The 24,379-nt window shown below is 39.8% G+C and overlaps 1 protein-coding gene across 1 annotated transcript; it reads right to left on the reverse strand.

Moving 5' to 3' along the window:
• Window positions 1–564: 564 nt before the first annotated feature.
• Window positions 565–23,962, reverse strand: TMEM242 (transmembrane protein 242). Its single transcript, XM_032683102.1, has 4 exons — window positions 23,779–23,962; window positions 21,754–21,854; window positions 16,368–16,505; window positions 565–1,786 (listed from the first exon to the last, which is right to left on the reverse strand). Exons 1-4 carry the CDS (start codon window positions 23,912–23,914, stop codon window positions 1,688–1,690), a joined length of 474 nt encoding a protein of 157 aa, XP_032538993.1. The 5' UTR covers window positions 23,915–23,962; the 3' UTR covers window positions 565–1,687.
• Between the last annotated feature and the right edge of the window lie 417 nt (window positions 23,963–24,379).

A 24,379-nucleotide genomic window follows, 5' to 3' on the forward strand; every position in this document is an offset into this window, starting at 1 on the left:
ACAGTTCCAGGGACAGGCATTCATGTTCGTTCAGTGCAAGCCACGCTCTGACCAGTCCTGTCTTTCTCCACTGACTGTGCAAGGAACTTTAGATGACTGATTTAGGTGAGTTATTGAATCCAGATAAAGACAGATGACCTGAATCCCATCTTAGAAACTAAAAGTAAGTAACCTTAAGGGCATCATGCAATTTGCATTTATTTAGTTCACTTTAGTACTTGACCAGTTTTAATGACACAGCTACTTGTTAAACTTGGTAACTCAGCATTAATATGCCTAAATGTAAGCAGTACAGGTATCACCATTCTCACAAAACTAAAAGAAATATGAAAATAGTATCATTTTTCATGTGTATATGATGGCAGTATTCACCACAGTTTATTTAATGTTGAATTACAAGCATCAAGCTCTGGAAAAGATGTCAACTATTACACTTCAATTGTTTTAAAGATACTATTTTAGTGTCATGTTTCATAGGAAAACCATACTTCCCTATTATTCATCTGACATTTAAAGCTTTTTTTTAATGTTCTTTCCTAGGAATAAAAGACTTAATCACAAAAGACAGGTTTTAAGAGGGCTTTATTAAATCTGACAACTGACTAACTGGACTGTGTGCAATTAATAAGAAAATCTGACAATTGAGCAACAAAGGATTGTTCACTGATAGCACTTTTTTTATTTCTGCATTTTTACAGATCTTCAGTTCTTCAAATACAACATTTGAGTAAGACATTATTCTTTCTAGTTTACACCCACACTTCATGAGATTACTGCAGTGTGGAAAATGACGCATGGCTTCCACTGGTAGAAGAGCCACAGAAATGACTGAAACACACAGAAAAACTAGCCCTGCTCATACACTTTCTTAGATGAAAATATTTGTGTAGGATAGACTGGGTGTCTCACTGTTTTATACCTTCTTTCACTTACTATTTCAAGTGATATACAAATATAGTAGAGACTTTCATACAAACGATCAGATTCACTATTGTGGGATCCAATAAAAAAAATTAGTATAATGCTGACAAAACAGTGCACTTTGAAGAGATCTCTTCTTATACTCTGCAGAGGAGCTCAGTAGGTCACTTGCATATTGGGTCTTTTAAACTTTACCTTCAGACATAGAAAAATATTTTAGTTTAGATACTTCCTCTGTTGCAAATTTAAATATCTTCTTTATTTTTGAATAGTGCACTGTATGCTTTATCTTCAGACCCAGCAACAGATCGGTTATAATCAACTTGGTGGTTATATTACTAATAGGTCATGTACAAATCACTGAAAGTACTGTTCTTTTGTTTCCTAGAGAAATGTCATAAAATTCTTCTTGAAATGCAGGATGGGATAGGATTTTACTGGGATTATGTCCATATATTTACTAATGAAGATAATTTTTTTCTGTAAGCCTTGATAAAAGTCTTTCTTCAAGCTGAATCCAACTTATCTTGGAGGGTTCATTTTCTCACAAATCAACTATAGCAAACTTTTTTAAATGTGCAGTATAAATTGTTTGGCTTTGTTTTTTTTTAATTCCCATGCTGCTAGACGTTAACTGGCATTCCCAGGTTCAGTGAACTCAGTCAGTATCTTGCTCAGTCTGAATCTTCTTTCTTTTCCAGAGGGTACACTTCTGCTACTTCCACTCCCGTTCTTGCTGAGACATCTCTAAATGGCTCCAAGTCTTTCACTTGGATTTAAGTAAGTTTTCCCATTCAACAGTGGACTCACTATTTTTAGGAATTGCTGGAAAGATTGACTGCATCTTAGTTTGGAATTCTTTCATCTATAAAAGAGATATAAAAATAAAATCAGTTAACTGCTAATAAGAAGCAAAGTTGCACCACAAACCCCAGGCTTATTCAACAAAAGAAGCTGTGTGAGGTAAAGAAGAGGTAAAAAACCTTTTAAAATAACAGAGAATTAAGACTTTCCCTCTGATTACATTGGTCCATGAAGGGACCCACAACAATTACCCCTTCTAAAGCACCACACTGGGGTGACTGATTTGGATTGCTTGCCTGAAGGATTCACTACTGTTATATGAACTACTACACACAGACACACAGATACACACACACACATATATTTAAAATGTTTCTGTTTGGAGGAAAATTACCTCCATAGAATGTGCTCATATTTTGACTGCAGTGCCTTTTTCTACACTTGTAATGGACGAAAGATCCAATCGGGGTGTTCAAGGATTTTAAAACAAGGGTTAAAGATAAATACTGGTCAGCTCTGACAGCTTAGGTTCATCCCACCACACAGACACAGGTGACAAAACAAAGTCTCATTCAAAAGTATATAGCAGTAGGAAGGAAAACAAGATTCATAATGATACATAGGACCAAGCTTTTCTTTCACGGTTGTTAACATGATGTGAAAGAGGAAGTATATCTATATAACATATATGGTATTTATAATTTATATTTATGCTAAGCATTTTATCACCAATGTCTGATTCAATAGTCCTGGAAGGCCAGAATTGAAAATTCTTTTATATAAAAGTCACTTCTATTTGAAGATAATACTTACAACTGTTGAGTTTCCGTCTTCCGAGATTTTTACATGTATTTACATGTATTTTTACATATTTAAAAATGTACATTTACATTTTTAAAGGATAGGCATGGAAAAACCAAATCAGTGAAACTCCTATTACACAAACAGCAGGATGTACAGGGGAAGTTTTGGACTGCTATTTTTAGGAAGCTCTACAGAATCTGTGACATTCACACAGAGAAAACAGGATGTGGTATGCAAGTACTGGATGCAATGACCTCTTGTAGACCAAATGCTGTTTCAGGCAGTATGTCCCACAGAGAGGTTCCAGGAAACCTAGATATTCCAAACAGCCACACGGGCATCTTCTCTAATATGCCTATGTTTTGTGTGCTATGGGTCATCAGTATTTTTACAAATACATTTGGGCCATTTTCTGTTCAAGTCCTTGTGTATGAATAATTCTCACAAAGAACTAGTATTCTTTAGAGAAATGCTGCTGGAAGGCAAATACTCAAGTTACAGCTGATACAAAGAATGAAACAATTTACAAAGAAATTACCAATCCTTTACTAAGACAATGGCTAACTGTGATGGATGAAAACATTTTAGAACTCTAGTTTTTGTCTAATAATGCCTGGGTACTGTTAATCAAACAAAAATATATGTTATATAAAGTAGAAGGAAAATTCAGAGCCAAATCATCCTTTCTGCTTTATCCTGATTTTGTTCTTAAATAAAAACTAATTTGCTCTCTGTTTCATATTTCATTCTGATCACATAGCTATTTTGATTAATTATTTGTTCTTGTTTTTTAAAAATCTTGGCAATCACCCACAATTGTTCTTAAACTAACATTTTTGCTTCTTATTTAAAACTGAGAAGCTCTCATAGACAGTTAACGTTTCCAAGAATAATAAACGCCAGTATCAGAGCTGACATAGGGAAACAGCCCAAATTACATTAAACAACTGCTGACAACTAAATACAAGTATTTACAGTAGTAAATGTTTTAGGAGCATTGGCTTAGCTGTTTTTTCCAGTTCTCTGTAATTAAGTTATCCCAGTTCACTGATGTTCAGAAAGCATTCAATTTACTCAACATTTTTTGCTTCCTAAAGAGTGATTCAAGTCTTCTCTTCTTTCATCTCCCTCTAAGTACTCTCTGGGTGTTTAGTAGCACAAGAATGGTCAGATACTAACCTGACGTAAAATGCTGTAGCTCTATTGGTAAAAACATTTTATACCAGCTAATAATCTGGAGCAATGTGGATTTTTTTGGCTGTTTCTAAACTCAAGACTTTTAAATTTCTTTTAGGGTAAAATTTAAATGACATACTCATAAGTGGACACCTCTGTTACTTCACTAAAGACACAAAAAATCAAAGGGAAACTAAAAGCAATTCTATAAAGCCTCCAAAAAGATGGTGGGTGGAGGAGCTATTCAGAAAACAACAGTGATTCCTCACTCTCACCTTATAATTACTAACATGACAGACCTTAACTCTCAAATGCAAAAAGCAAGCTTGTCTGGGAAATAAAACTCTACAGCTCTGTTCTGAAAGAAAAAAGGTATTTATTTAGAAAGCACTAAAACACTGCCAGCAGCTACAGATTTAGGAATATTAGACAGATTTTTCTCCTCTCAGAACACTAATTTATGTTCTGCAGGTAAAAGCAACTCATCTCCTGGAAAAGCAATTTTTCCTTAACACGTGGACCAAATCCGAAATATTCAGTATCTTTCTTTTGCTTTTAAGACTCCCTGAGAAATTTCCTCAACCTTGTCTTCCCAGATTTTGATGCTTCTTTGTAAAACCACTTTGTAAGTGATGCCAGACTCAAAGTCTCATTTACCATTTACCTCTTCCTCTCCTGCCTGCCCTTTTCCACAAGCTCCCTCTGCACAAAAATAGTTTTCCGTTTGCAACTCACAACTTTGACCATGTGGACACAGTTGTCCACAAATCTCCTTCCTTCGTGATTCCTGGGCAGTGAGCTATTTCAATAAATCACACTGCCAAGCTGATCACCACTGTGCATTGTCTTGTCAGTGTAATGCTTTAGGTTGTCAGCTCTTTCTCAGTGTAACACTTTAGGCTGTCAGCTCTTTAAGAAGGACATTATCTGCAGTGACTGGCATGGGCCTCATTAATACATGACTTCACAGTATGTCTAAACAGGCCCAATTTCTTCCCAATACAAATGTCACAGCTACTAACTCTTACTAGAAGTTTTCATTTCTATACCAGTTAAAAGATATTGCAACTGATTATTTCTCTCAACAGTTTTTGAGTTCTCAGTAGTAATACATTACACAACTTAATTAGTACTGGTCATGGACTTCTATTTTCCCCCTCTCCCTCTCCTCCTAGCATGAAAGTTAGTACAATACTTCACTGGGGCTTTGGAAGATACCTCTAAGGTATCTTCCCCTTTCTCTTCTGTTCCATGAATATCAGCTTTTGAGTTTCTTCCTTCATTTCCACACTTTGTGCTTGTTGCTCTCCTGAATGTACCTCCAAATCCAAACCACTGTCTTCCCTATCCTCAGAGCTTCTCTAAAGCTCACTTACAACATTGCCTAAAACCATGGAGAAAGCTTTGGAAAAGAACTGTTCTCTGATGTAACAGAACTGGTGTATACACACATAAATAACCATGGAAATCACATCCCAAAGTTCCTGTCCCTTCTCTCACAGTGAGATAAATAAATAAATAAATAAATACTTATATATAATGTATTTAGGACTAAATTTGGCCTCCGAAGTAACTCATACTGGCCCTGGGGTTATTCTTGCTTGCATTTAGTTGACAGTATCGTACTAGGCCCATTGCAACTTCAGAGGATCCTCGTAGTGGAAGCAAAATTTTTTCACTAAACATGTAAATCAGCCTTTCAACAGACTGGGCTTACTAGCATCCAGTCCTCCTGTAGTGTGGTGAGCTTCTTGTGAAGATGACGGATCAGCCTTATGTTCTATTAATATTGCACAATTGAGGTTCAAGAATTAGGACCTTGTCTTTACCTGCTTTAACTCTCAGGGAACAAGTACACTTCTTGACGAGGGAAATGCTGCAATTAGTAATCTGTGTCTTGCTTTGCCTTTTCTTTTTAGTAGACTTGCCACTCAAGAGGTCTCTTCTCCCCTCTCCTCCCCTCCTGGAAATCTTCTCTTGTATTTCCTCCAGATTTCACAATACACACATCAGTGGACTCAAATCAGAAGGCATTAATTTAATTACAAGAGGTAATGCGCTATGTATTAAGTATTGGAATGTTTTGAAATAATTCACTGAAAGGGTTGCCTCTTTATTATTGTCAGCCACACTGGGGTACTTGGTTCAACTGCGATAATGTCTTTAATTAATAGTGCGGTAAACCAAGTGCTAAAACCTGAATGTATTTTACCTCTTTCTGCTGTCTTCAGTATCACAGGCCACTCTCTCAGCTGCTGCTTCTGAACCCAGTGGTACATGAACGATTTGTAACACGTTTCTTAACATTCCAGCATGCTCCATTCCTGCAGGCAACTCTCTGAAGTGAATTTCACTCAAGTGAATTTTATTTTTTTGTCACAGATATTGCAAAGACTCGATGCTGTTTTTTCTTGCCAAATAAATTACAGTAACTGTTCTACCTCTGCCAGGCTTCTTTCTAAAAGGATATCATCTACCTTACTGCATTAAATAATCTGTAATAGCTACAGATCACTGTTATTTTCTTATCTTAACCTAATGATCCTGCCTCAGATGGCAAAAATATGGGTACCTAAAAGCATCATCCATTTAATAATCTCTTTTTAATGTACATCGTTGACAGAATGTCACACAAAAATTGGGATAGCACTATTACTGAGAGCACTTACATGGCCGTTCATATTAAAATGAATGGAAGAGGGGCTAAAAGAGTCTATTTGAATCCAAGAATGAAAGTTTTACGAAGAAATGTTCTCTTTAATGTCTGACATTCATAATAAGCCAACCCAGATTCTAGGAATTATTAGTTTCCTATTTTAGTACTTGTATCAGTAAGAACTGCTTACATTAGCTTCCAAGTGAAACGAGGTTAGATGCCCTGAACTGGGATATCAACTGGCAGCAGAATACAGTATGTGCATGCCCTCTGTTCGCTGCCATCTTCCATTTCACAAGGCTCGAAGATGAGGCAGGCTGCCCTCGATTTAAAAGCACCAGTGAGGACTGTTTTTGCCACCTTTTCCCAAATCTTAAAATGACTGCTGTTGCCCTTGTTAGCAAATGATTACCCAGGGCCACATACAGAAGTAGCAAGTTATTTGTAAAAAACAGCAAGGGCTGAACCCTTATAGCACTGAAGAGCAGAGCAGCCAGTCTGTCAGCTGAAGGTGATTCGCCTTTTCTCAGTGTAAATGGGGCACTCTGTGCCGGTGTGCCTGCTGACCTCTGAAATAAGCATGGAAAATACAGCCCTGGTTCACATTCTTAGACCTTGCCCTTCATTGGCAAAGGCATCATGAATGCCTAGATTATACAGAAATACAGGTCTACTTAAAAAGTCCCTGAGAGGGTCTATCCTGGCAGTATACATCCTAAAATTTAACTGCTTTACACTGTACAGTCACAGTATGCTGTTCACCACCAGTTTGCTGATTCCAGTGTTTCAGGTGTGCATAGACAAAAGCAGCAGCAGAATTTTGTTAAACCATCTAGAGAAGTCAAGAGCTCCTACTAGCCCCCTGTCTCATGGAGGCTTACACATATGCTTAACTATATGCAGTGTTGAGTATTCTCTTTGAAATCAGAGGGTTATTTACACTGCCTAACATTAAACAAACACATATTTTTCCACAATTTTATCTCTATAAATCTTGTGTAAGTGTCCTGCTATGTCCTGCACTTTTTTAAAGAAAAATAACACAAAAATAACCTAAGTGAACTTTACAGGGAGAGAGGACCATCACTGTTTAGAATGAAGCTGTCACAGCTCCCAAACCATTATAAATATGTAGTAGCCTCCCATGGCTACTCAATATTCTGTCTCAAATTACTGGTGAACCACTGAGAGTTGTCAAGTCACAAGGGTCAGGCTACCTGTTTTCCAATTATTGGGTCACACAAAGAGATAAAACACATGAAATACCTTCCTCATGTTACTTTTCCAAGTGTGCAGCAGACATGTTATTCATAAATGAATGCATTTCCCAACTGGGAAGAGGGTTGGTCTACATCACAAACACGTTTTACTAGTCCTGCTTTGTCTGGTTTAATTTCTGTGCAAACGTGACTTAGATCCCAAACTGGGAAGAAGATGCTATTCCAGTAGAAAAGCCTAAAGAAAGCAACACTGTTTGGCTAGATTATTTTGAATTAAGAAAAAAAAAAGCGATTATGATCAATGGGAGAGACAGCTTTTAATTTATATACACAGAGATAGTAATTTTGTAAACTGGAAAATGAAAAAGAAAGTAACTTCCTTAGGTTCAGAGATACAGGAGTGTCCTTGTAAGTTTTATACATTTCCATGTTGATATTTCTGAAATAAAATGTAAAGGAATTAAATTTTTGTGGTATATGATATGTCAAAGTAAAGCCTTTTATGCCATGCAGAAAAATTGAGAGTAGAATGCTTTTGATATCACTGAGGAATGTGCCATTTATTTCTGCAGAATCTTACTTTCAAATCTGGGTGCCTGGAAAGGACATCCACATGATTAGTCTATTATGGTGTATTAGTCATTGCCCCTTAGTCACCCTGGGCAATTTGAAAAATTAATCTTGAAATAATTTTAAATTTAAAGTAGTTAAATATCCAATTGTATAAAGCTAGCTGGTTAATAGACCCAAAATCTCCGGATGAGTGTTCCAACCCTATAAACTCTTCTGTGCTGTAATTCAGAGTTCTGAATTACATTCAAAACACGAATTGTCTGCAAGCAGGCTGTTCCTGAAAAGGGCAATCTGAGTAATTCTTTTACTCTATATGTCCATGAATTCATTATATGTATCATCCACAAGCAAGATCCAAGGCTGAGGAAAGGGCCAGCACACACCCAAAACTCTTCAGTGAAGCCTAAGCCTCAACACCCTGACCAGGCCTGAATTCCATGCCAGAAACCTGTCAGAGCCTGTGTGACACCCAGAGGCAGGCAGGGACAGCTGGATGCCTGCAGGCAAGCAGAGCAGCTGGGGTCTCTGCCTACAGAGGGGTAAGACAAGCATGGCCACACCACCACACTTAATGTACAAGAAGATGCCGTGGGACCAAGATGAAGCAAGAATAATTGGCACCCATCATAGAAGCTTTGATTCAGATTTTAATGGTACATGCACAATTTACAGTTTTATGTGATCAAGAAGTGGATCGACCCACTCGTCCACTTAGGCTGATGTGGGACTGCTTCACAGAGGCATTTCAGACCATAGGCTGAACGTGGTTTTGTTTTCTCTAGCTACTTAGCACACTGGTGGTAGCTAACAGCTCTCACAGCACAAAAGAGTCATTCCTCAAAACAGCTACAGTTACAGTCTTCCCATATTCTTGAAATACTCACTTACAGCTGTCCCTATTTATAAAGCACATGTAGCAGCTTTCCAGCAGGAAAATTATGATCTTAATCCTTGAATAAGTAGTCTGCCTTATCAAGTATACAGTGAAGTTCACTGGTTTCTTTTTTTTTTCTCTTCTTGGATAAAAGACTAGCAGAACATACGTGTGGAGGCAAAGCCTCTCCAAACCAAACTAATTAGGAAATATAAGCAGTACAGAAAAATCCAGTATAAACAGGAAATGCTAACTTGTATTAGTTCTTCTTTCTAAGAGTTTGAGTTTGAATAAGTATTGAGGAAATAAAAGAGCATCAAAAAAAGGGCAGATTTGATTTATATAGAAATATGTGATCATGAAATAGCAAGAAGTTTTTGTTATGCAATCAGACATAAGCATGATAGGGAATAGAAACTTCATTAATAATACTTATGTGACAAATACAACAATAATTAAAAACAAATAACAACAAAAAATCTCGTAATGACTGTAGGATGACTCTTACAGTTATTTTAGGAGATATGCTGCTTTTACGGCAACATTTGTCCATATATGAAACAGCATAAGAATTTCAGCCACTGCAATATGCCTATATTTAGTTGAGATTTATAAATCTTAGTACTATTTACAGATGCAAAACCCAGTAATTTTTGAAGACTATGTCTCCACGTTCTCATCTTCTATTTTAAATTAATCCATTCTTAAAGCCAATACTGCTTTGTATTTATACTGTGCCTATGACTATACTTTCTCAAAATTATATCAAATATTTCTCGAAATAAGCAGGGGGATGTTATTCTTCATACTTAAAATGGTGATTTAGAGGTTAGATTTCCTCTAGAGAAGAGCAGCCTGCTTAGGAAATATCCTTACCAACAAAGCCAAGGCAAGCATATATTCTCTGTATTGCTTTTAATTGTTTTAGACGTCTCTTTACAGCCATGCAATAGTTTTAGACTCTTAACATTTTAAAGGTTAAGATCAATGAAAACCAAGATATTTCATTAGGAGACACCATAAAAATGATAAACTAATATTTTATAACTATATTAGTCACAAATTGCTAAGCAATTCTTCTCACTATTTTTCCAGCTTTTCATGGAACAGATGTGGAAGCAACAATCAGAATCTCACAAATCTACATATGAATCATCCGGGCCCTTTTCCTATGGGACAAAGAATGCTTTTATTTGTGAGGAAATGAAACCTAATTTAATAAGGGCATGAAGAGCAAAAGGGCTTTTAAAGTGTAATTTATCTTGTTTGTTAATTGTTGTAAGTTTCAGTCTACAAGGGCTGGGGGCATTGTTCTGTTTTTAAAAGAAGGTTCCTAGTCACTGACAGTTAAAAAAAAAAGAAAAAAAGAACACCAGACATTCATAGGTATGTTTATAGCTGAAAGTTTAATTAAAACCAAGCGTTTACAACTCAACCATAACTTCTAGAAAATTCTAGAAAACTCCTAGAAAACTGTGTCACCTGCTCTAGGTGACCCTGTGCTGGCAAGGGGGTTGGGGACAAGATGATCTCCAGAGGTCCATTCCAACCCTAACTCTTCTGTGATTCTGTGAAACTAACATTTTTCCAAGCAATAAAAAGGTGTAGTGGATCATAACACTTGTAGAATAGGTAAATAAAATAAGAAAGGTTTAATTCTTGGAAACTTCCATGAAAATACTCGTTTAGTTCAACTGTAATAACAGGGGTTTTAAGATAACTTTGAGTATTTTACTTTTAACATTTTTTACTGAGTGAAACACCATTTACCCTTTAACTGAAAATTTAAAACGTCACTGAACATTTTATATAGAGAATCTTGAAATGAGATGTTTCAAGTACTATTCAACTTTTAAAAAAAATGAAATTATAAATTAGCCAAACCCAATCTTTTCTACAAAATTTATTTCAGTACTGCTGTGTTTTGCATCAGAAAACAGTCATCCCACTGCATCAGGAGTGGGCAGCTACAGGGTTCTGAGGCTGCAAGCTCAAAACTAAGATAGTGCCATGGAAGAAAGTGCCATGATGTGGAAATAGTTAAATAGCAAATAAACTTAAAAAGGTGGTGTCGTTTTGTTTCAAGCCAGATGTCAATTATTAAGCTTGTGTTTAACACAGCACATGTCCTTCTATGTTGTAAAGTGCCTCAGAGAGGAAGCCTGTGGGTGTGTCTGGATGAGTCTTGGGTTCAGATCAGGATGCTCCTTGGAACAAATCTCCCAGTTGTTCATGTTTACTCGCCATGAGTTTGTGTACTGCTCAACAGTCTCAAAATGGATGACTTGGGCATCTTTAGGGTGAAACAAAACTGAAGAAGCCTTCTAGAAGTGCATATAACATAGTCCAACTGCAAACAGGCATTCAAGACATGGGACAAAGCCAGTGTCAGTCCAAATTTTGAAATTCCTGGAATGGCTGTAGATGTCAGGTCTTCAGTCTGACAACGCTATACTGCCCCAGTGCTGCTGGTCAATGATACCTGCTAATATAGACAGAGCTTCTATGTTCAGGGATAATCAAAGGTGGACAGATACATATATTTAAATGTATTTTCCTAACAGATTGCAGCAAGCAAGTTAAAAAAGTCTGACTATTACTGATAGCTGGTTATTTTTTTCAAGATGTACAATATAAAACCAGATAACCACCATCTTTTAGGTTCTTAGAAAGAAGATTTCTCTTTTCCACCATTGAAAAACAGAACTTAAACCATTTTCAAACCAAGTCCTCACTGATCCATCACTTCTCCATTTCAGAATAAGAGTTGAGTGGAATTTAGTAGGGTTTATTACTTAACCAGCCTGTCCTCAGATTAAAACAGTGGCAACTGCAGTCAGGGGATATTAACAACCCAACTTGAGACAGCGTAAAATCTTTTATATTCCTTACCAAGACATAAGGATCAGTTACTTACTATCACCCCTGGGTTTTGACGCTAGCATAAAAAGCAGCAGACTGTAAAGCTCCAGGGAACCACCTTTAACAATAAAGCCTGTTAAGGGGTGGAAGTACGCATTGTCATAGCACTGTTTTAAGAACCAATAAACCACAAAGATTAAATAAAAATTTCGTATCACCAAAGCTAGTGCATCACCTCAGTGCCTGGAAGAGATCTTAGCAACGATTTGCTTCTATAGCAAACACAGGCTGTCTCAGAAGGTGTAAGGACAAGGTACCCTGAAGTGTGGCTTCAGTTTCATGCCACGACACGAACTGCTGAGCAGTGGCGACTGCTGACACAGATTAATTACAGCAATTATAACTCATCAAGGAAATATTGTTCCACTTTACTCCCGTCGTTTCATCTCTGACTTTGCAAGCGACGACAAGATAATTTAAACATTCACAAACCTTAGGGTAATATATATTTTCATCAATCACTCACTGTCCCGTCAATAATCCATGCTCATAGGAAACACATCCCCCAACACCAAAAGCCGTAGCGTTTTGTCAGCGACACCCAGTGAAACCACGGCCTCTAACTAGGGGCAACACCGTTTCCCACTGCTTGTCTAAAAGCCAGGGTGGTTCTCAGACGACCAGACCCCTCCATGCGCCAGGGCCAAACGCAGGACGGGCCGCCGGCGCTGCCTGCGCGGCTGTTCCGGCCGGCGCCACGAGGTGCCGCTGTGGGGCAGCCGCGGCGCTCCGGCCCCGCCCCGCGGGAACCGCCGGGAGCGGAGGCAGGAGCACACCGAGCCATAAACCAACCGGGAATGGAGCCCAGCAGCGCCTTCCTGGCTTAGTTCTGCGCTCCCAGGTGCGCGGGAGACGCTCACCACCGCTTCCTGCGGGCGCCAGGACGCTCTCAAGGGATTCCCAGCGGGTGACGCAAGGACCACTCAGTGACACCGTCTGCACATCCCACTGTTTCGCACTGGGACGTGGCTGGCATGTGCAGTGTTCGAAGCACAAAAAGCACTGCGTACGTCTTGCACTGCACTTCTCCAAAGTCAGGGACCAGCTCTACTCTCCTTCTCCTGTACAGCCAGCCCAAGCCCTGGTGTACATGAACATCAGCTGCGGGCTTCTGAGCCACGAATGGAACTGCCCAATAGCTTTCCTGGCCAAACCAGTTCTGCTTCAAGATCTCCTTGCTCTCTTACTCCTTGTGGTGGGATTTTTGCCAATCCATCACATCTGATTTTCCACTCTGCCTTCTGTATTTTACTCCTTCAGATGACTTGAGGCATTAAATACTTAACAATTCGGTATTACTTGACTTAGAGCTCCCCTTCAAACTCTGCAAGTGACAGTCCTTTTTTCACTAAGATCCCACCAAGATAGTCACAGGGAAAGAATTGGCAATGGATTTGAGAAAGCACTGGAGTTGAGATACTCCTATATGCAACAAAAGCAGCTTTCTTGTTTGCTAAATGAAACACCTGCAGTGCTTACAATCAGAATGTTATTATCCTTAATAATTTAATATCAAAGGAAACAATTTAGTATCAAGAGATTGTATTAGCTGCCAATAATGTTATCAATATTGCCAGATGAAGCTGCTGCTTAGCAGGACCAGGTCACTAATTAGCAGGTTCCAAGGGCAGCTCCTTACTGTTAAGGTGAAGTCCCGGCATCAAAATGAGTCAAGTCGCCCCTCAGGTCACATAGAGTATAGCACACTGAGAGACTGAAGTCTACCTTAAGTTGATAGCTTTCAAACCTTGGTATCTAATGCTAGGTTTGAAATTGTGACTTGAAATTCCACAGGTATTGGGAACTAGCATGTACTACAGAGCCAGTGAATTCGCAGCACTCAACCGCACTGAAGACTCAAGACATTTTATTCAGGTGAATCTGTAAGAGCCTCCTTTTAAAATGTTTAACAGAAATGAAAATGTTCATTTGAAAATGTTGAGCTTAGTGCAAAATCTACAGTGTCTTCCATGGTCTGAACGGTTTATGTGGAAAGAAACTTAATTTCACTCAGTGATAACTTCAGTTTCTCAAAAATAAAACTTTATTTATTTTTTGTTGCTACCTAATAATAATTAGACACAACATATGCATCAGTGGTCTCAGAAATCATTATTGTAACTGACTGTTAATCTATTATCTCTGCTTACATGATAGCAATTAAGAATTTTCAAAAGTATCAGAATGCAGAATGTCCCCCTGAAACAGGAAAACACATCATGTAAAAATAGGCCCTTCTTAAAATGAGCATATGTTTAAGAGTTTAGAACTAATGATGTACTAGATAGCTTATAATCCTTATTTAATCTTGACTGTTCAAGAAGATGACATTTAAGCACATAAATACTGTCTTTCAACAGCCAGTGTTTGCTCCTGAGTGTTGTGCTAAAGCAGTAGGCAAAAAATGAAAACAACAATAAAAAATCAAAGATTACTTATTCTATAATTATATTTTTAATGCTAACGAACCTCTTTGGTTAGAATATAACATGCTTCTACTTTTGAACCTCTAGCAATTTTAAACGTATATATTTTTGATTTTAACAGATACATAATAAAACAGGAAAAAGAAACATGGAAATAGGAAACTTACAAATTGCTAATTTTTGATTCTGCAATAATAAATAGCACTACTGTATGTGCTTCCTTTCTGCAGTGGAAATTTAGAAGTCTGTAGTGAATGCAATAAATATGTCAGTGGAGAGCAGAGAGCTGTTCCAAATCACCTCTTGACAGAAATTTACTTCCTTCAGCATCTGCAATTCCCACCTTGCACAATAGTGAAACATAAGCACTCCACAATAGAAACCAATAACAACAGACATTTGCAAGAGCCTCTTAAAATACAGTTTCCTCTTTTCAACACTAACACAACACAGAATATAATAAGGTGCAGCTTTCTCGCTAGGAACACTCAACAATTCTCTAAAATGCCTGCAGTGTGCTTCTGACACAAGAGCCGCTGCTTTCAAGTAACCAGAAGCCCCATCAGACTCAGACTTGTCCAGGGGCTTAGCCATATCAAGCTTATGTGGGTGTTCCCCATCAGGCAGTCTCAAGAAAAACAGCCTTACAGGAAAACCAGTAACTGTGGGTCTAGGCCAGTACTGCTCAGGGAAGTAAAAATTTAGCTTAGGGAGAAACAGATAACATAAATTGCAGACTAGGATCAAATTCTGCTGTCCTTCAGCAGGACCAGAAACACTCTGACAGAACAAAAAATAAGAATCAGCAGTACAGTGTGAAGTGAATCCTTTTGACTGACACAAATGACAATAAACTGAGTGAACTGTTGTTGTTCAGCATGCAGAGAGTACAAACCAGTATTCCCACTCTTCTTCCCCCTTGTCTGACATTCCACCACAGCCTCACGTGGAGGCTTTCAGTTTAAAAATGTGTTGAAGCTGCCTCCTATGTCCTGCTATGCTTTTTTGGCATTTTGCCTCCCTTTACTGGCTCCTACTGAGAATCAACATTGAAAGCTAAGGAAAAAAGGACTGTAGAGTGCTGTATGCTGCAATTCAAATTTTGAGCTACAGGATACGTCAGCAGAGTAGACAAGAAATTAGAACTTGAATAAAGGTATTAATGAGAACAGTACTGAGATGAAGTAGTATCTTCTTCCTCCCTCTTTATATATTCTTTGCTGAATATATAAATAATTTGCCATGTACGATAAAGGAAGTCTATTCATTCCTAGTCCTAAAGAGGATGCAAACAGCTCTGCCAAAGTTATAGCTGCAGGGGACCCTTAAGTCATGGCTCATTACTAGGGGCAAACAAAAATGCTCACATGAACTTCAGTGTTCACACTCAACATCATGAAACGTTGGAACATAATCAATTTACTAAAGATAGCCGTAGCCTTTTGGGATGTACAGATGCTTCCCGAGTTTCTTTGCCTTGACGTGGCATGTCATGGACCACCGTTGTACAGCACATGATACTCAATCTTCTGTCCCCTCACCCCTTCTAGAAAGCAAGCTCGTTTCCTTTCAATTTTTTTTTATGTCTTCAGTGTCCTGATGCAAAAAATAGAACTTGCACAAATAAACCAATTGCTCTAAAGATAGGATGCAGGGGGCAGCCTTCAATTCAATAAGCAAAGGATATAGAAAGTTTGCAGCTACTATTTTAATCTCTAACTTAGAACACTGGTTCTTTTGTGAAGTATCTGAGGCATCTGTGCAAATACATACAAAGCAGGACAAAATCGTTCCTCCCCCAAAATTGTCTCCTCCTCAAACATCCCCTTTTTTGCAGATCCAAGAACACCTTCCTTGTATGCACACATTCTGGTTAGTCATTCTAAATGTGGTGAATGAAAGTATAACTCTTAGATTGAAGTAGTATAGAGATTCCATCCCAAGATGCATTACCCAAGTTAAAATATGGTAGTTGAGAGGATCATACTCACACTGTGCACACCCAGAGCCTTCCAGATGGCAAAACTCAGCAATCCAACTCCGCACCATGCATAGAGTGAGCCCCATCCTAGGGCTCGTAAGGCCAGTGACGAACCACTCTCTGGTAACGCAGCTGTGGCAGTAATGCCCTAGAACCAAAAATAAAGTGATCAAGACAGTGAACGATAACTGGGAAAAAAAATAAGAACTAAAAAAGTTAACCCATGATTTAGACTTTTTTCCTGATTTGTCAGTTGTACGAGTGTGGCCAACAGACCTGAAGAGCCAAGCAAGGGGCTGGATGAGCTGCCTTCCTACCAGGAGCAGCTTTCATGACTGCCAGTGCCACGTGGGGATGATTTTAATTGCCTACAAATGGTGAAGTCAGCTGTTTTGTGGGCATAAGAATCCAACACTCAGTTATCTCACTAGTCAAAATACAAAACTGAATCAAAGCCAGTCACAAGCCTTTATGCCAGTGACGTCTGAACATAATCATTATACATAATTGATTTTGGTACTTTTTTGTTGGGGGTCACCATTCGCCTGTACATTGTTATTTGCACTTTTGAAATAGCACATAAGGAAACTGGAGGAACATGAGCAGCTTTCAGCTGGACACAGAGAGGGTCCACCGGTAACCCAGGGACTAATTTCCAGGGGCTACAACTCTGAAGAAGCTCTGAAACTGCTTAGGAAAAGAGCAAAGAGCAAAACACTGAACCCATCCCCCTGCAGAGTTCACCAAGAAGCAACATAGAAAATGCTCTGCAGTCTCCACACTTCTCACTTTTGTTAGAAACAAGAGTAGGTGGTTTTAAACTCATGTTAAGATACCGCTGCATAAAAACCTGCCATGAGACATGTCCTGAAAACACAAAACACTGTGACTTGGAAAAGCCACTTCAGGCCAAGAAGAATGGAGCCTCCCTCAGCCATGGTGGGGTCCCAAACACAGTGAAACTTTCCCTGTCACATAACAGAGATGCATACTGCAGCTTCCAAAGGCATAAACCACACACTGGCTGACATCAATCAAAGGTGCACCTTATGTTCATTGTTAGACAGCGGTGCCCATCTGACAATGCCCAATTGGTATAGGAGAGGTTCAATCTCTGTAGCCCACAACAGCAGTCAAGACAGACATAATTCTCTTGCTCATAATGGTAACTGTCATTAAGAGGATTTTTTTTTCCTCCCAAAGGATCACTGTTCAATTCTTCACATGGAAACACAGATTTCAGATGGTAACTCTTAAAGATGGGCATATACAGTCCTTACAAAAGTTAACAGTCCTACTTAACTTACTTACTTGGGATCTTGGAGTAAGTAAAAACCTAATTATTGCTCAGAGGTAACATATACAAGACTGCAAACATACAACTATATTCGATAAAGTATTATTTCATTTATAGACTAAAATATTGAAAAGCGAAATTAACTTGTGGAAAGATCAAAAAAATTTCCTCCAAACACATGAAAGAACTACACTTTTTTATTCATTATAAAAAGTGGGAGGGAAAATGTTTTGTATTCTTTGCTTGACAAGACTTTAATTTTTTTACATTTTTTAAATGCTTCTCTTTCTTCTTTGATACAATTAGACATATTTGGTGTCTACCACTATGCTCAGTCAAACAGTATCAGTAGTTTTTCTCCTCTTGGCTTTGTATTTACTGGCATGTTAAAATGATCCTCCAACAGTCCTCAGCATTAACATTTGCCCTAGGATTTAGCTGTAGGCACAGCTACCCAAGGACAAACACACACTTGCAAAGGGCTCAAGTAGATGTATCTTGACCCTTATTTATTCCGATTTGGACAACCCAAAGTGGAAGCTGTTAAGAAAAACAATGCTCTGTAAGCATACACACACACACAAACAGCAAAGATCTCTAGTCACATTGTAATACCAGGTCCTATTATTTCCTTATCACAGATAATGAACTATTATAACTCTTTCAGTAGAGACTGCTCTGAGTAGATTTGAAATGGTGATGATTATTCTTGACATTTTTCCTGCTTGCATAGCCTAACCACACATAACACCATGCAGAAAAAAAAAAAATTTCCCATTTGGAAGATGGGAAATTAATGGACAAAAATATCCTCTACACAGAATCTTTAAATAGGAGTCATTATCTGTGAAAATTGCTGGCAAAAACCCACACAAACAGTATTTAAATGCTTGATTGTCCCAGAAAAAATAGTGGTAAATGGAAACAATCAATCTGGTTTTACTGACAGCAGTCAAACAGCGTTCAGTCACAGGCTGATTCCTCAGGGTACTTAAGTACATAGGTAAGGGTTTCTGTAAACAGGACAGTTTGTTATATAATTATCAGATATGCTGTTTAAAGCATCAAGAAAGCTAATTAATGACATGCTAAAAAAAATTAAAAGGACAACAGTATAGCATAGGAAAAAAAAAAGTCACCAACAGAAGACCATTTTTAGGAGAACTGAGTTTTATTCACAAACCCATTACTCTGTGTCCAGATTGTTTTGTCATTACTGCTTCTGTATTTCTTTTAACATTCTTTAATTTAAAAGATATGCTTTTAAACAATACTTGAGTCTTTCCAAACACCAGGCTGAGAAAATACAGGGCCAAATTAGCTGATTTGTTTTCCAAATATATGCTCCTTTCTTTGTTTTTTTGCTTGGTTTGGGGAAGGGAGGGTTGTTTGTTTGTGTTGAGCGTTTTGTTTGTTTTTTCGTTTTCTTTTCTCCTGCAAGATAAAAGTAGGAAGTGGGAGAAGACACAGGCCTCGATCCTGTAACTTGTGCATAGTGTGTCTAAAAGGAAGTAGTGCCTAAAAATAAAGCATGCTTAACTGTTCTAGTTGATTGTATTCAGTGTGTTCACTGTTTTGCATGACCTAATCTATTGTAAAATTAAACACCTGCATAAATGCTGGTAATACTGTACACTTATTACAAGGAGGCTGCTGCAGCTGGGCATTTCATTTTAACAGCTCCCTCTCCAGTACTCCTTAACTGAAGATCTCTGTAGTGGTTCATCACTAAACAGGATTATGTAATCTCAGTTTCAAGTCAATTTGGGCACCAGTCCTACAAATGCTTATATTTACTTGAATTCACTACCATGGAGGAGGTACAGTAGGTGCAATTTCAGGTTTATATCTTGCCAGTAACACTGATACTACTTTACAAGAGTAGAGTCTCATACTATTGCTTCCTGGAAGTCTGAATGCAGTCATGAAGCCATGATGCTGCAATGCTACAGGTTCCCCTCATAATTGCTACGTTTTTTTCTCCCATAAAACTATTTACATCTGTCACAGGCTGCATTACATTTGGTTGCTGTTTCTACTTGACTTGCATGCCACCATTTCACTGACAGACAAAACAGCACAAGACAGAAAAGACGCTGAAAGAATAGGTCTCATATTTCTTCCCAAACACTGAGCAACCATTTTTACTCCTTCAAACCTTCCCCTAACTTTGTGACAGCACAGTCACTGCAGTCATGCAGTGAAGTGGATCATAAAATTCATTTGGACTAAAACTAATGCAAGAAACAAAAAAACCCCACAGAATTAACAAGGATAATCTCACCAACCCAGGAGCACAAGTATTGGTGTCTTTAAAGGGACAGAAATGAATTGCAAGAAACTAAGGGCTGGTAGAATTAATTCTTTCAGCACCAATGCTGGCTGATGTTGGCTTAAAGTACCCGTCAAACTATGTCCTCACCTTAACATGAATAAAAATAGTATTTAGGCATTGAACATCTAAGAAGGATGCAATCATCTGTAGTTATTCATAGTTATGTTTTTGTTATTATACATGATTATTAAAAGTTGCTAACTATAAATTTAAGTAAGAATGCTCCTGCAAAATCTCACTGGTACCTCAGAGAGCCTCTACAGAAAGTTAAGCCATTCTCAAAGTCTAGCCTTCCCTTTCACTTACATGTACCTCGACAAAAAGTATCTTTCTACATTTTGCAGTATTTAAGTTGAGGGGCCCAGGAATCAGAGATTTTTGCTAGCAAACTATTGTAATTCATTTGCACAGATAGTACCAAATACAGTTTTCAGCAAAAATTGAAATGGAACTGTCCTAGTTACAGGAGCTGGGACTAGTTTATCACTATGTGGGTATAACCAAAACTGTGTATTCTACACCCTCTATGTCATTTCTGATGGACTGTTAATAAATGGATTGTTTGCAGCAGGTGCCCAGGGCACACCTGACACCTTGGGCTACAAGCTGGGTGTTAAAGAACCCCGGAGGCAGAGGAGTGTTTCTTTGTCTTCACACCAATGACTCCCCTCTAGGGAGGCATTCCACTTTCACACCCAGTCTGAGGGGTCATCTCTGCTAAAGGGCCATACTGGACTGCCATATTAGGCAGCTGCAAGGACTTAGACCATCAAAGATTCCAAAAATATCCCATGACTCACGGAGTTACATCACCCATTGTGAAACTCTCCACCTTGGGGGAGGTACTGGGCATTCCCACCTGAACCTAAGCATGTATAATCTTGGGGTTTGGGGACTTCTGGTACCACTCGTTGGATCCAGAGGAGGACCAGGACCTCAACAGGACTGTGACGAGACTACAATCATCATCCTGACCAACAGGTTTCCTTTCCTTTTACATTTCCCCCTATGGGGCCACGTGGTGCTCAGCACAGGGGCTAACAAACACCATTCTGTTCTTGTCCCAGCGTGCTGGGTTATATATTAGTGAGGAAAAAATATCCTTCAATTAAATGTGCCATGTTTCAGATTAATATACCAATATGGTGTAACTGGTAGCAATTTTCTTCTTCAGAATGCAGAAGTGGATCCTGTTAGTAACTGCACAAGATTAATTTTGGCCATCAGATCTCATAGTACCAAGCCACTACTCTTTCTCATCGGTCACCTTACACATTGGGATGGAAGAGATCTTAAATTTTGACTAAATGATTCCACTTACTTGTTCCACAGCTTACAGGCTTTCTACCTACTCATTCCCATCCTTATTGCAGTTACCTTTCTTCCAGATTCACTGTAGCACTATGGCACTGTATGGTGAACTGGATTACTGAGGTGATCCAGGCTCATGCCTGAAGTGTGTTCACATCACAGAATCAAAACAAACCATTAATTATATTCCATTATATAGCACTAGTATGATTTCAGCAAACAATTCCAGCAAACAGTGTGTTATGTATTTCAGCTACTCTCAAGTACTAAAGTATTTAGCAGTGCCAACTCTGAATTGATTTTTAAGTTAATCCTACCCCTACTCACTTGAATTAAGTCTGGTGCTCTTACCATCAACTTTGCCAAACTCCACACATATCACCATATCTATAAAGCATTTGATGCATTACTTCCTGCATATCACTATTGAAAAACAGCTCAAAAGGCACAAACCTTACTGAACCAGTCTGGATTCTTCTTTTTTGTCATGGCAAGCGTGGTGCCAAAACCTGCTATCATTCCTGCCATAGCAACAGTACCTAGAAAAATTCCACCTGTCAAAAAAAGTTGAAGAAATAAAAATCAATATTTTGTTACTTAAGGGGAACTAAAAAACCCCCAAAAACTGTTTAGAAAATAAAACCTGGAAAATTAAGACCTGTCAGCACATGTTGAAGGGAAAGGTCCTATTATCTACATTTTTTATGTTAACTTAATATGACAAAATAGCAAGAAAAAGAATTGTTGCTATGAAATAGAGTATTTTGAAAATAATGGCATGTGTATGTATTTTCAAGCCACACACACACAAAAAATAATAATTCAAATCCCAGGATGCTTTTTCACAGTACTTTGACATTTCTCTCACTCCAGAGACAGGCTATTAAAATTGACTTGTTCTATGGCTACGCCTCACTCTTCCCCAAAACGGAGATATAATTATTTGTTGCATCACTTGTTATTTCAAATGGTCACCTGAAAATCCACCTCTACTTCTGAAGACCTTTACATAAGCAACGCTTATTCTTGAGCTTTCTTCACTCTTTCAGTGTTTCCAAAGTCACTTGGGGTACCTTGAATCCTTCTAGCTCTTGCACCAAATGCACGTGTAGTCATACCTGGCCACTTTTAAGAAAAAGGCTTGCAAAGTCCTAGTGAACTGTAAAAACCCACCTGATTCTTATAAAAATTTAAAAATTTCAGGGTATTACATGTTCTTCCTTTGCAAGTATTGATACCCACCCTGTTTTCCCTTTCCTAGTACCAGTTAATTAAAAAATGGTCTGAGTAGGAACTATGAAGCAAAACACATTTACGTTAGGTCGCACTTTAAAAAAAATATTTATCTGATTATTGTGATGAACAAGTTTCTGGTACTCATGTCAATGAAATTCTGCCTGGGAGCATAAAGACCTCGCATGCTGGCCGAATTTTGCATGTCTACTGCATTTTACATTTCCAGGTCTAGTAACTGACATTTCCCTGATTTCAGAACTAATAACTGGTCTTAAATTAACTTCTCCCCAAAGAGTAGCGCCGCGAATGGCCTCCTTGGGAGGGGCAGAAAAGCATTGCAAGGGGTAGGCAAACAGCGTGGCAACGGGGAGCAGTGCCTCGCCACGAGCATCCTCAGCGAGACCCTTTTCTCTGCGGGGGACTACGTCCATCCACCCTCAAGTCCTGTCCAGCTGATGCCGGGATGTTCCCGGGGCCGCCTGAGCTCCGATCTCTGCTCCGCCGGGAGGCGCGGGCAGCCCGAGCAGACATCGGAGCGACCGGGATAAGCATATAAATATATATATATATTATATATATATATTATATATATATTTATATATATATATAATAATAGAATTATAATATAATATCGTATCATGCCGCACAGCGCCGCCAGCCCGCCGCAGGTACTCCCGGTGCCCTGCGCCGCCCGCAGGAGACTCTGGCTGTGCCTTCGCCACGGTTCTCCCGGCTGGGATCCAGCTCGGGACACCGGCTTGTTCCTCTACGGAATCCGCAGCGCTGCTTGTAGCCCGCACGAGCCGCCTCTTCCCCGAGGGAGCCCCGGCAGCGCTGGGAGCGGCCCCCCGCCCGCCCGGCGGCGCTCGCAGCCCCACAGGGCTGAGTTCCCTCGAGAGAAGGAAGCGGCTCCGCTCAGCGCCTGCTGCTCCCGTCCCGCATCCCGCCCGGACGTGTTCGCTACCGGCGCCCCCGGAGGAGGGTGACTGAGGGGTTACAGGCACCGCCGCTACTGACAGCAGGGGGAAAGGCGGGCGGTGTTGCAGGGGCTTCCTCGTTGCGTCCGGAAGCCTCGTCCAAGGTCATCCCTTCTCCCTGGGGACAGGAGAGTGGGGCAAGACCTCGGGCTACGGCAAGGGCAGCACGGCCGGGGGAGGTCTCGGGGCTGCCGCACCCGCTGCTGCTCGTCCCTGACCCGTACAGGGGGAGGAGAGGAGGGGAGGAAAGGAGGGCTGTCTGCACCTTTGATTAAGAAGAGCTTGTCCTGTGACGCCGCAGGGCTCCCAGCCCCCCGGGGCAGGGACAGCCCACGCCCGGGGTCCAGCGGCGCTGCGGCCGCGGTGCCCTCGTGGGCGGCCCCCCCGGCAGCCGCCCCCATGGCCCAGGACGCGGGAGGAGGAGGGGGCTGCGGGCTGCGACCCGGAAGGAAACGGAGATGGGCTGGGACACGCAGCCTCTTTTCCTCCTTCTCCTCCTCATCCTCTTGTTCCGCCTGCTCGGCCGCGCAGCCGGGGGTGGGGGCCACCCGCGGCGCTGAGGGGTCGGGTCGGCAGCCGCTGCGCCCTCGGTAGGGGCCTGTCGGCGCCCCCGAGAGCCCAAATCGCGCAGAGGGAAAACTGGCGAAAGTTGTCAGAACCTCTTTTAAATCAGGTCCTGTGTAGGAAGCTCATAAGGGTTTGAGGGTTTTTTTTTGTTTGTGTTTGTGGGGCATACCACGTAGTGGACTTTACTAAATAAAACTGGGAGAAATTCTTACTTCTCATGAATTTTAGTAAGCTGTATCTTGACGGATAGTGTTGCTCTAAAGTACATATTTTTTTTCCAAATTCTGATTCTTTCCAGT

This window comes from Chiroxiphia lanceolata, chromosome 3 (genome assembly GCF_009829145.1).
Source record: "Chiroxiphia lanceolata isolate bChiLan1 chromosome 3, bChiLan1.pri, whole genome shotgun sequence".
NCBI lineage: Eukaryota > Metazoa > Chordata > Aves > Passeriformes > Pipridae > Chiroxiphia > Chiroxiphia lanceolata.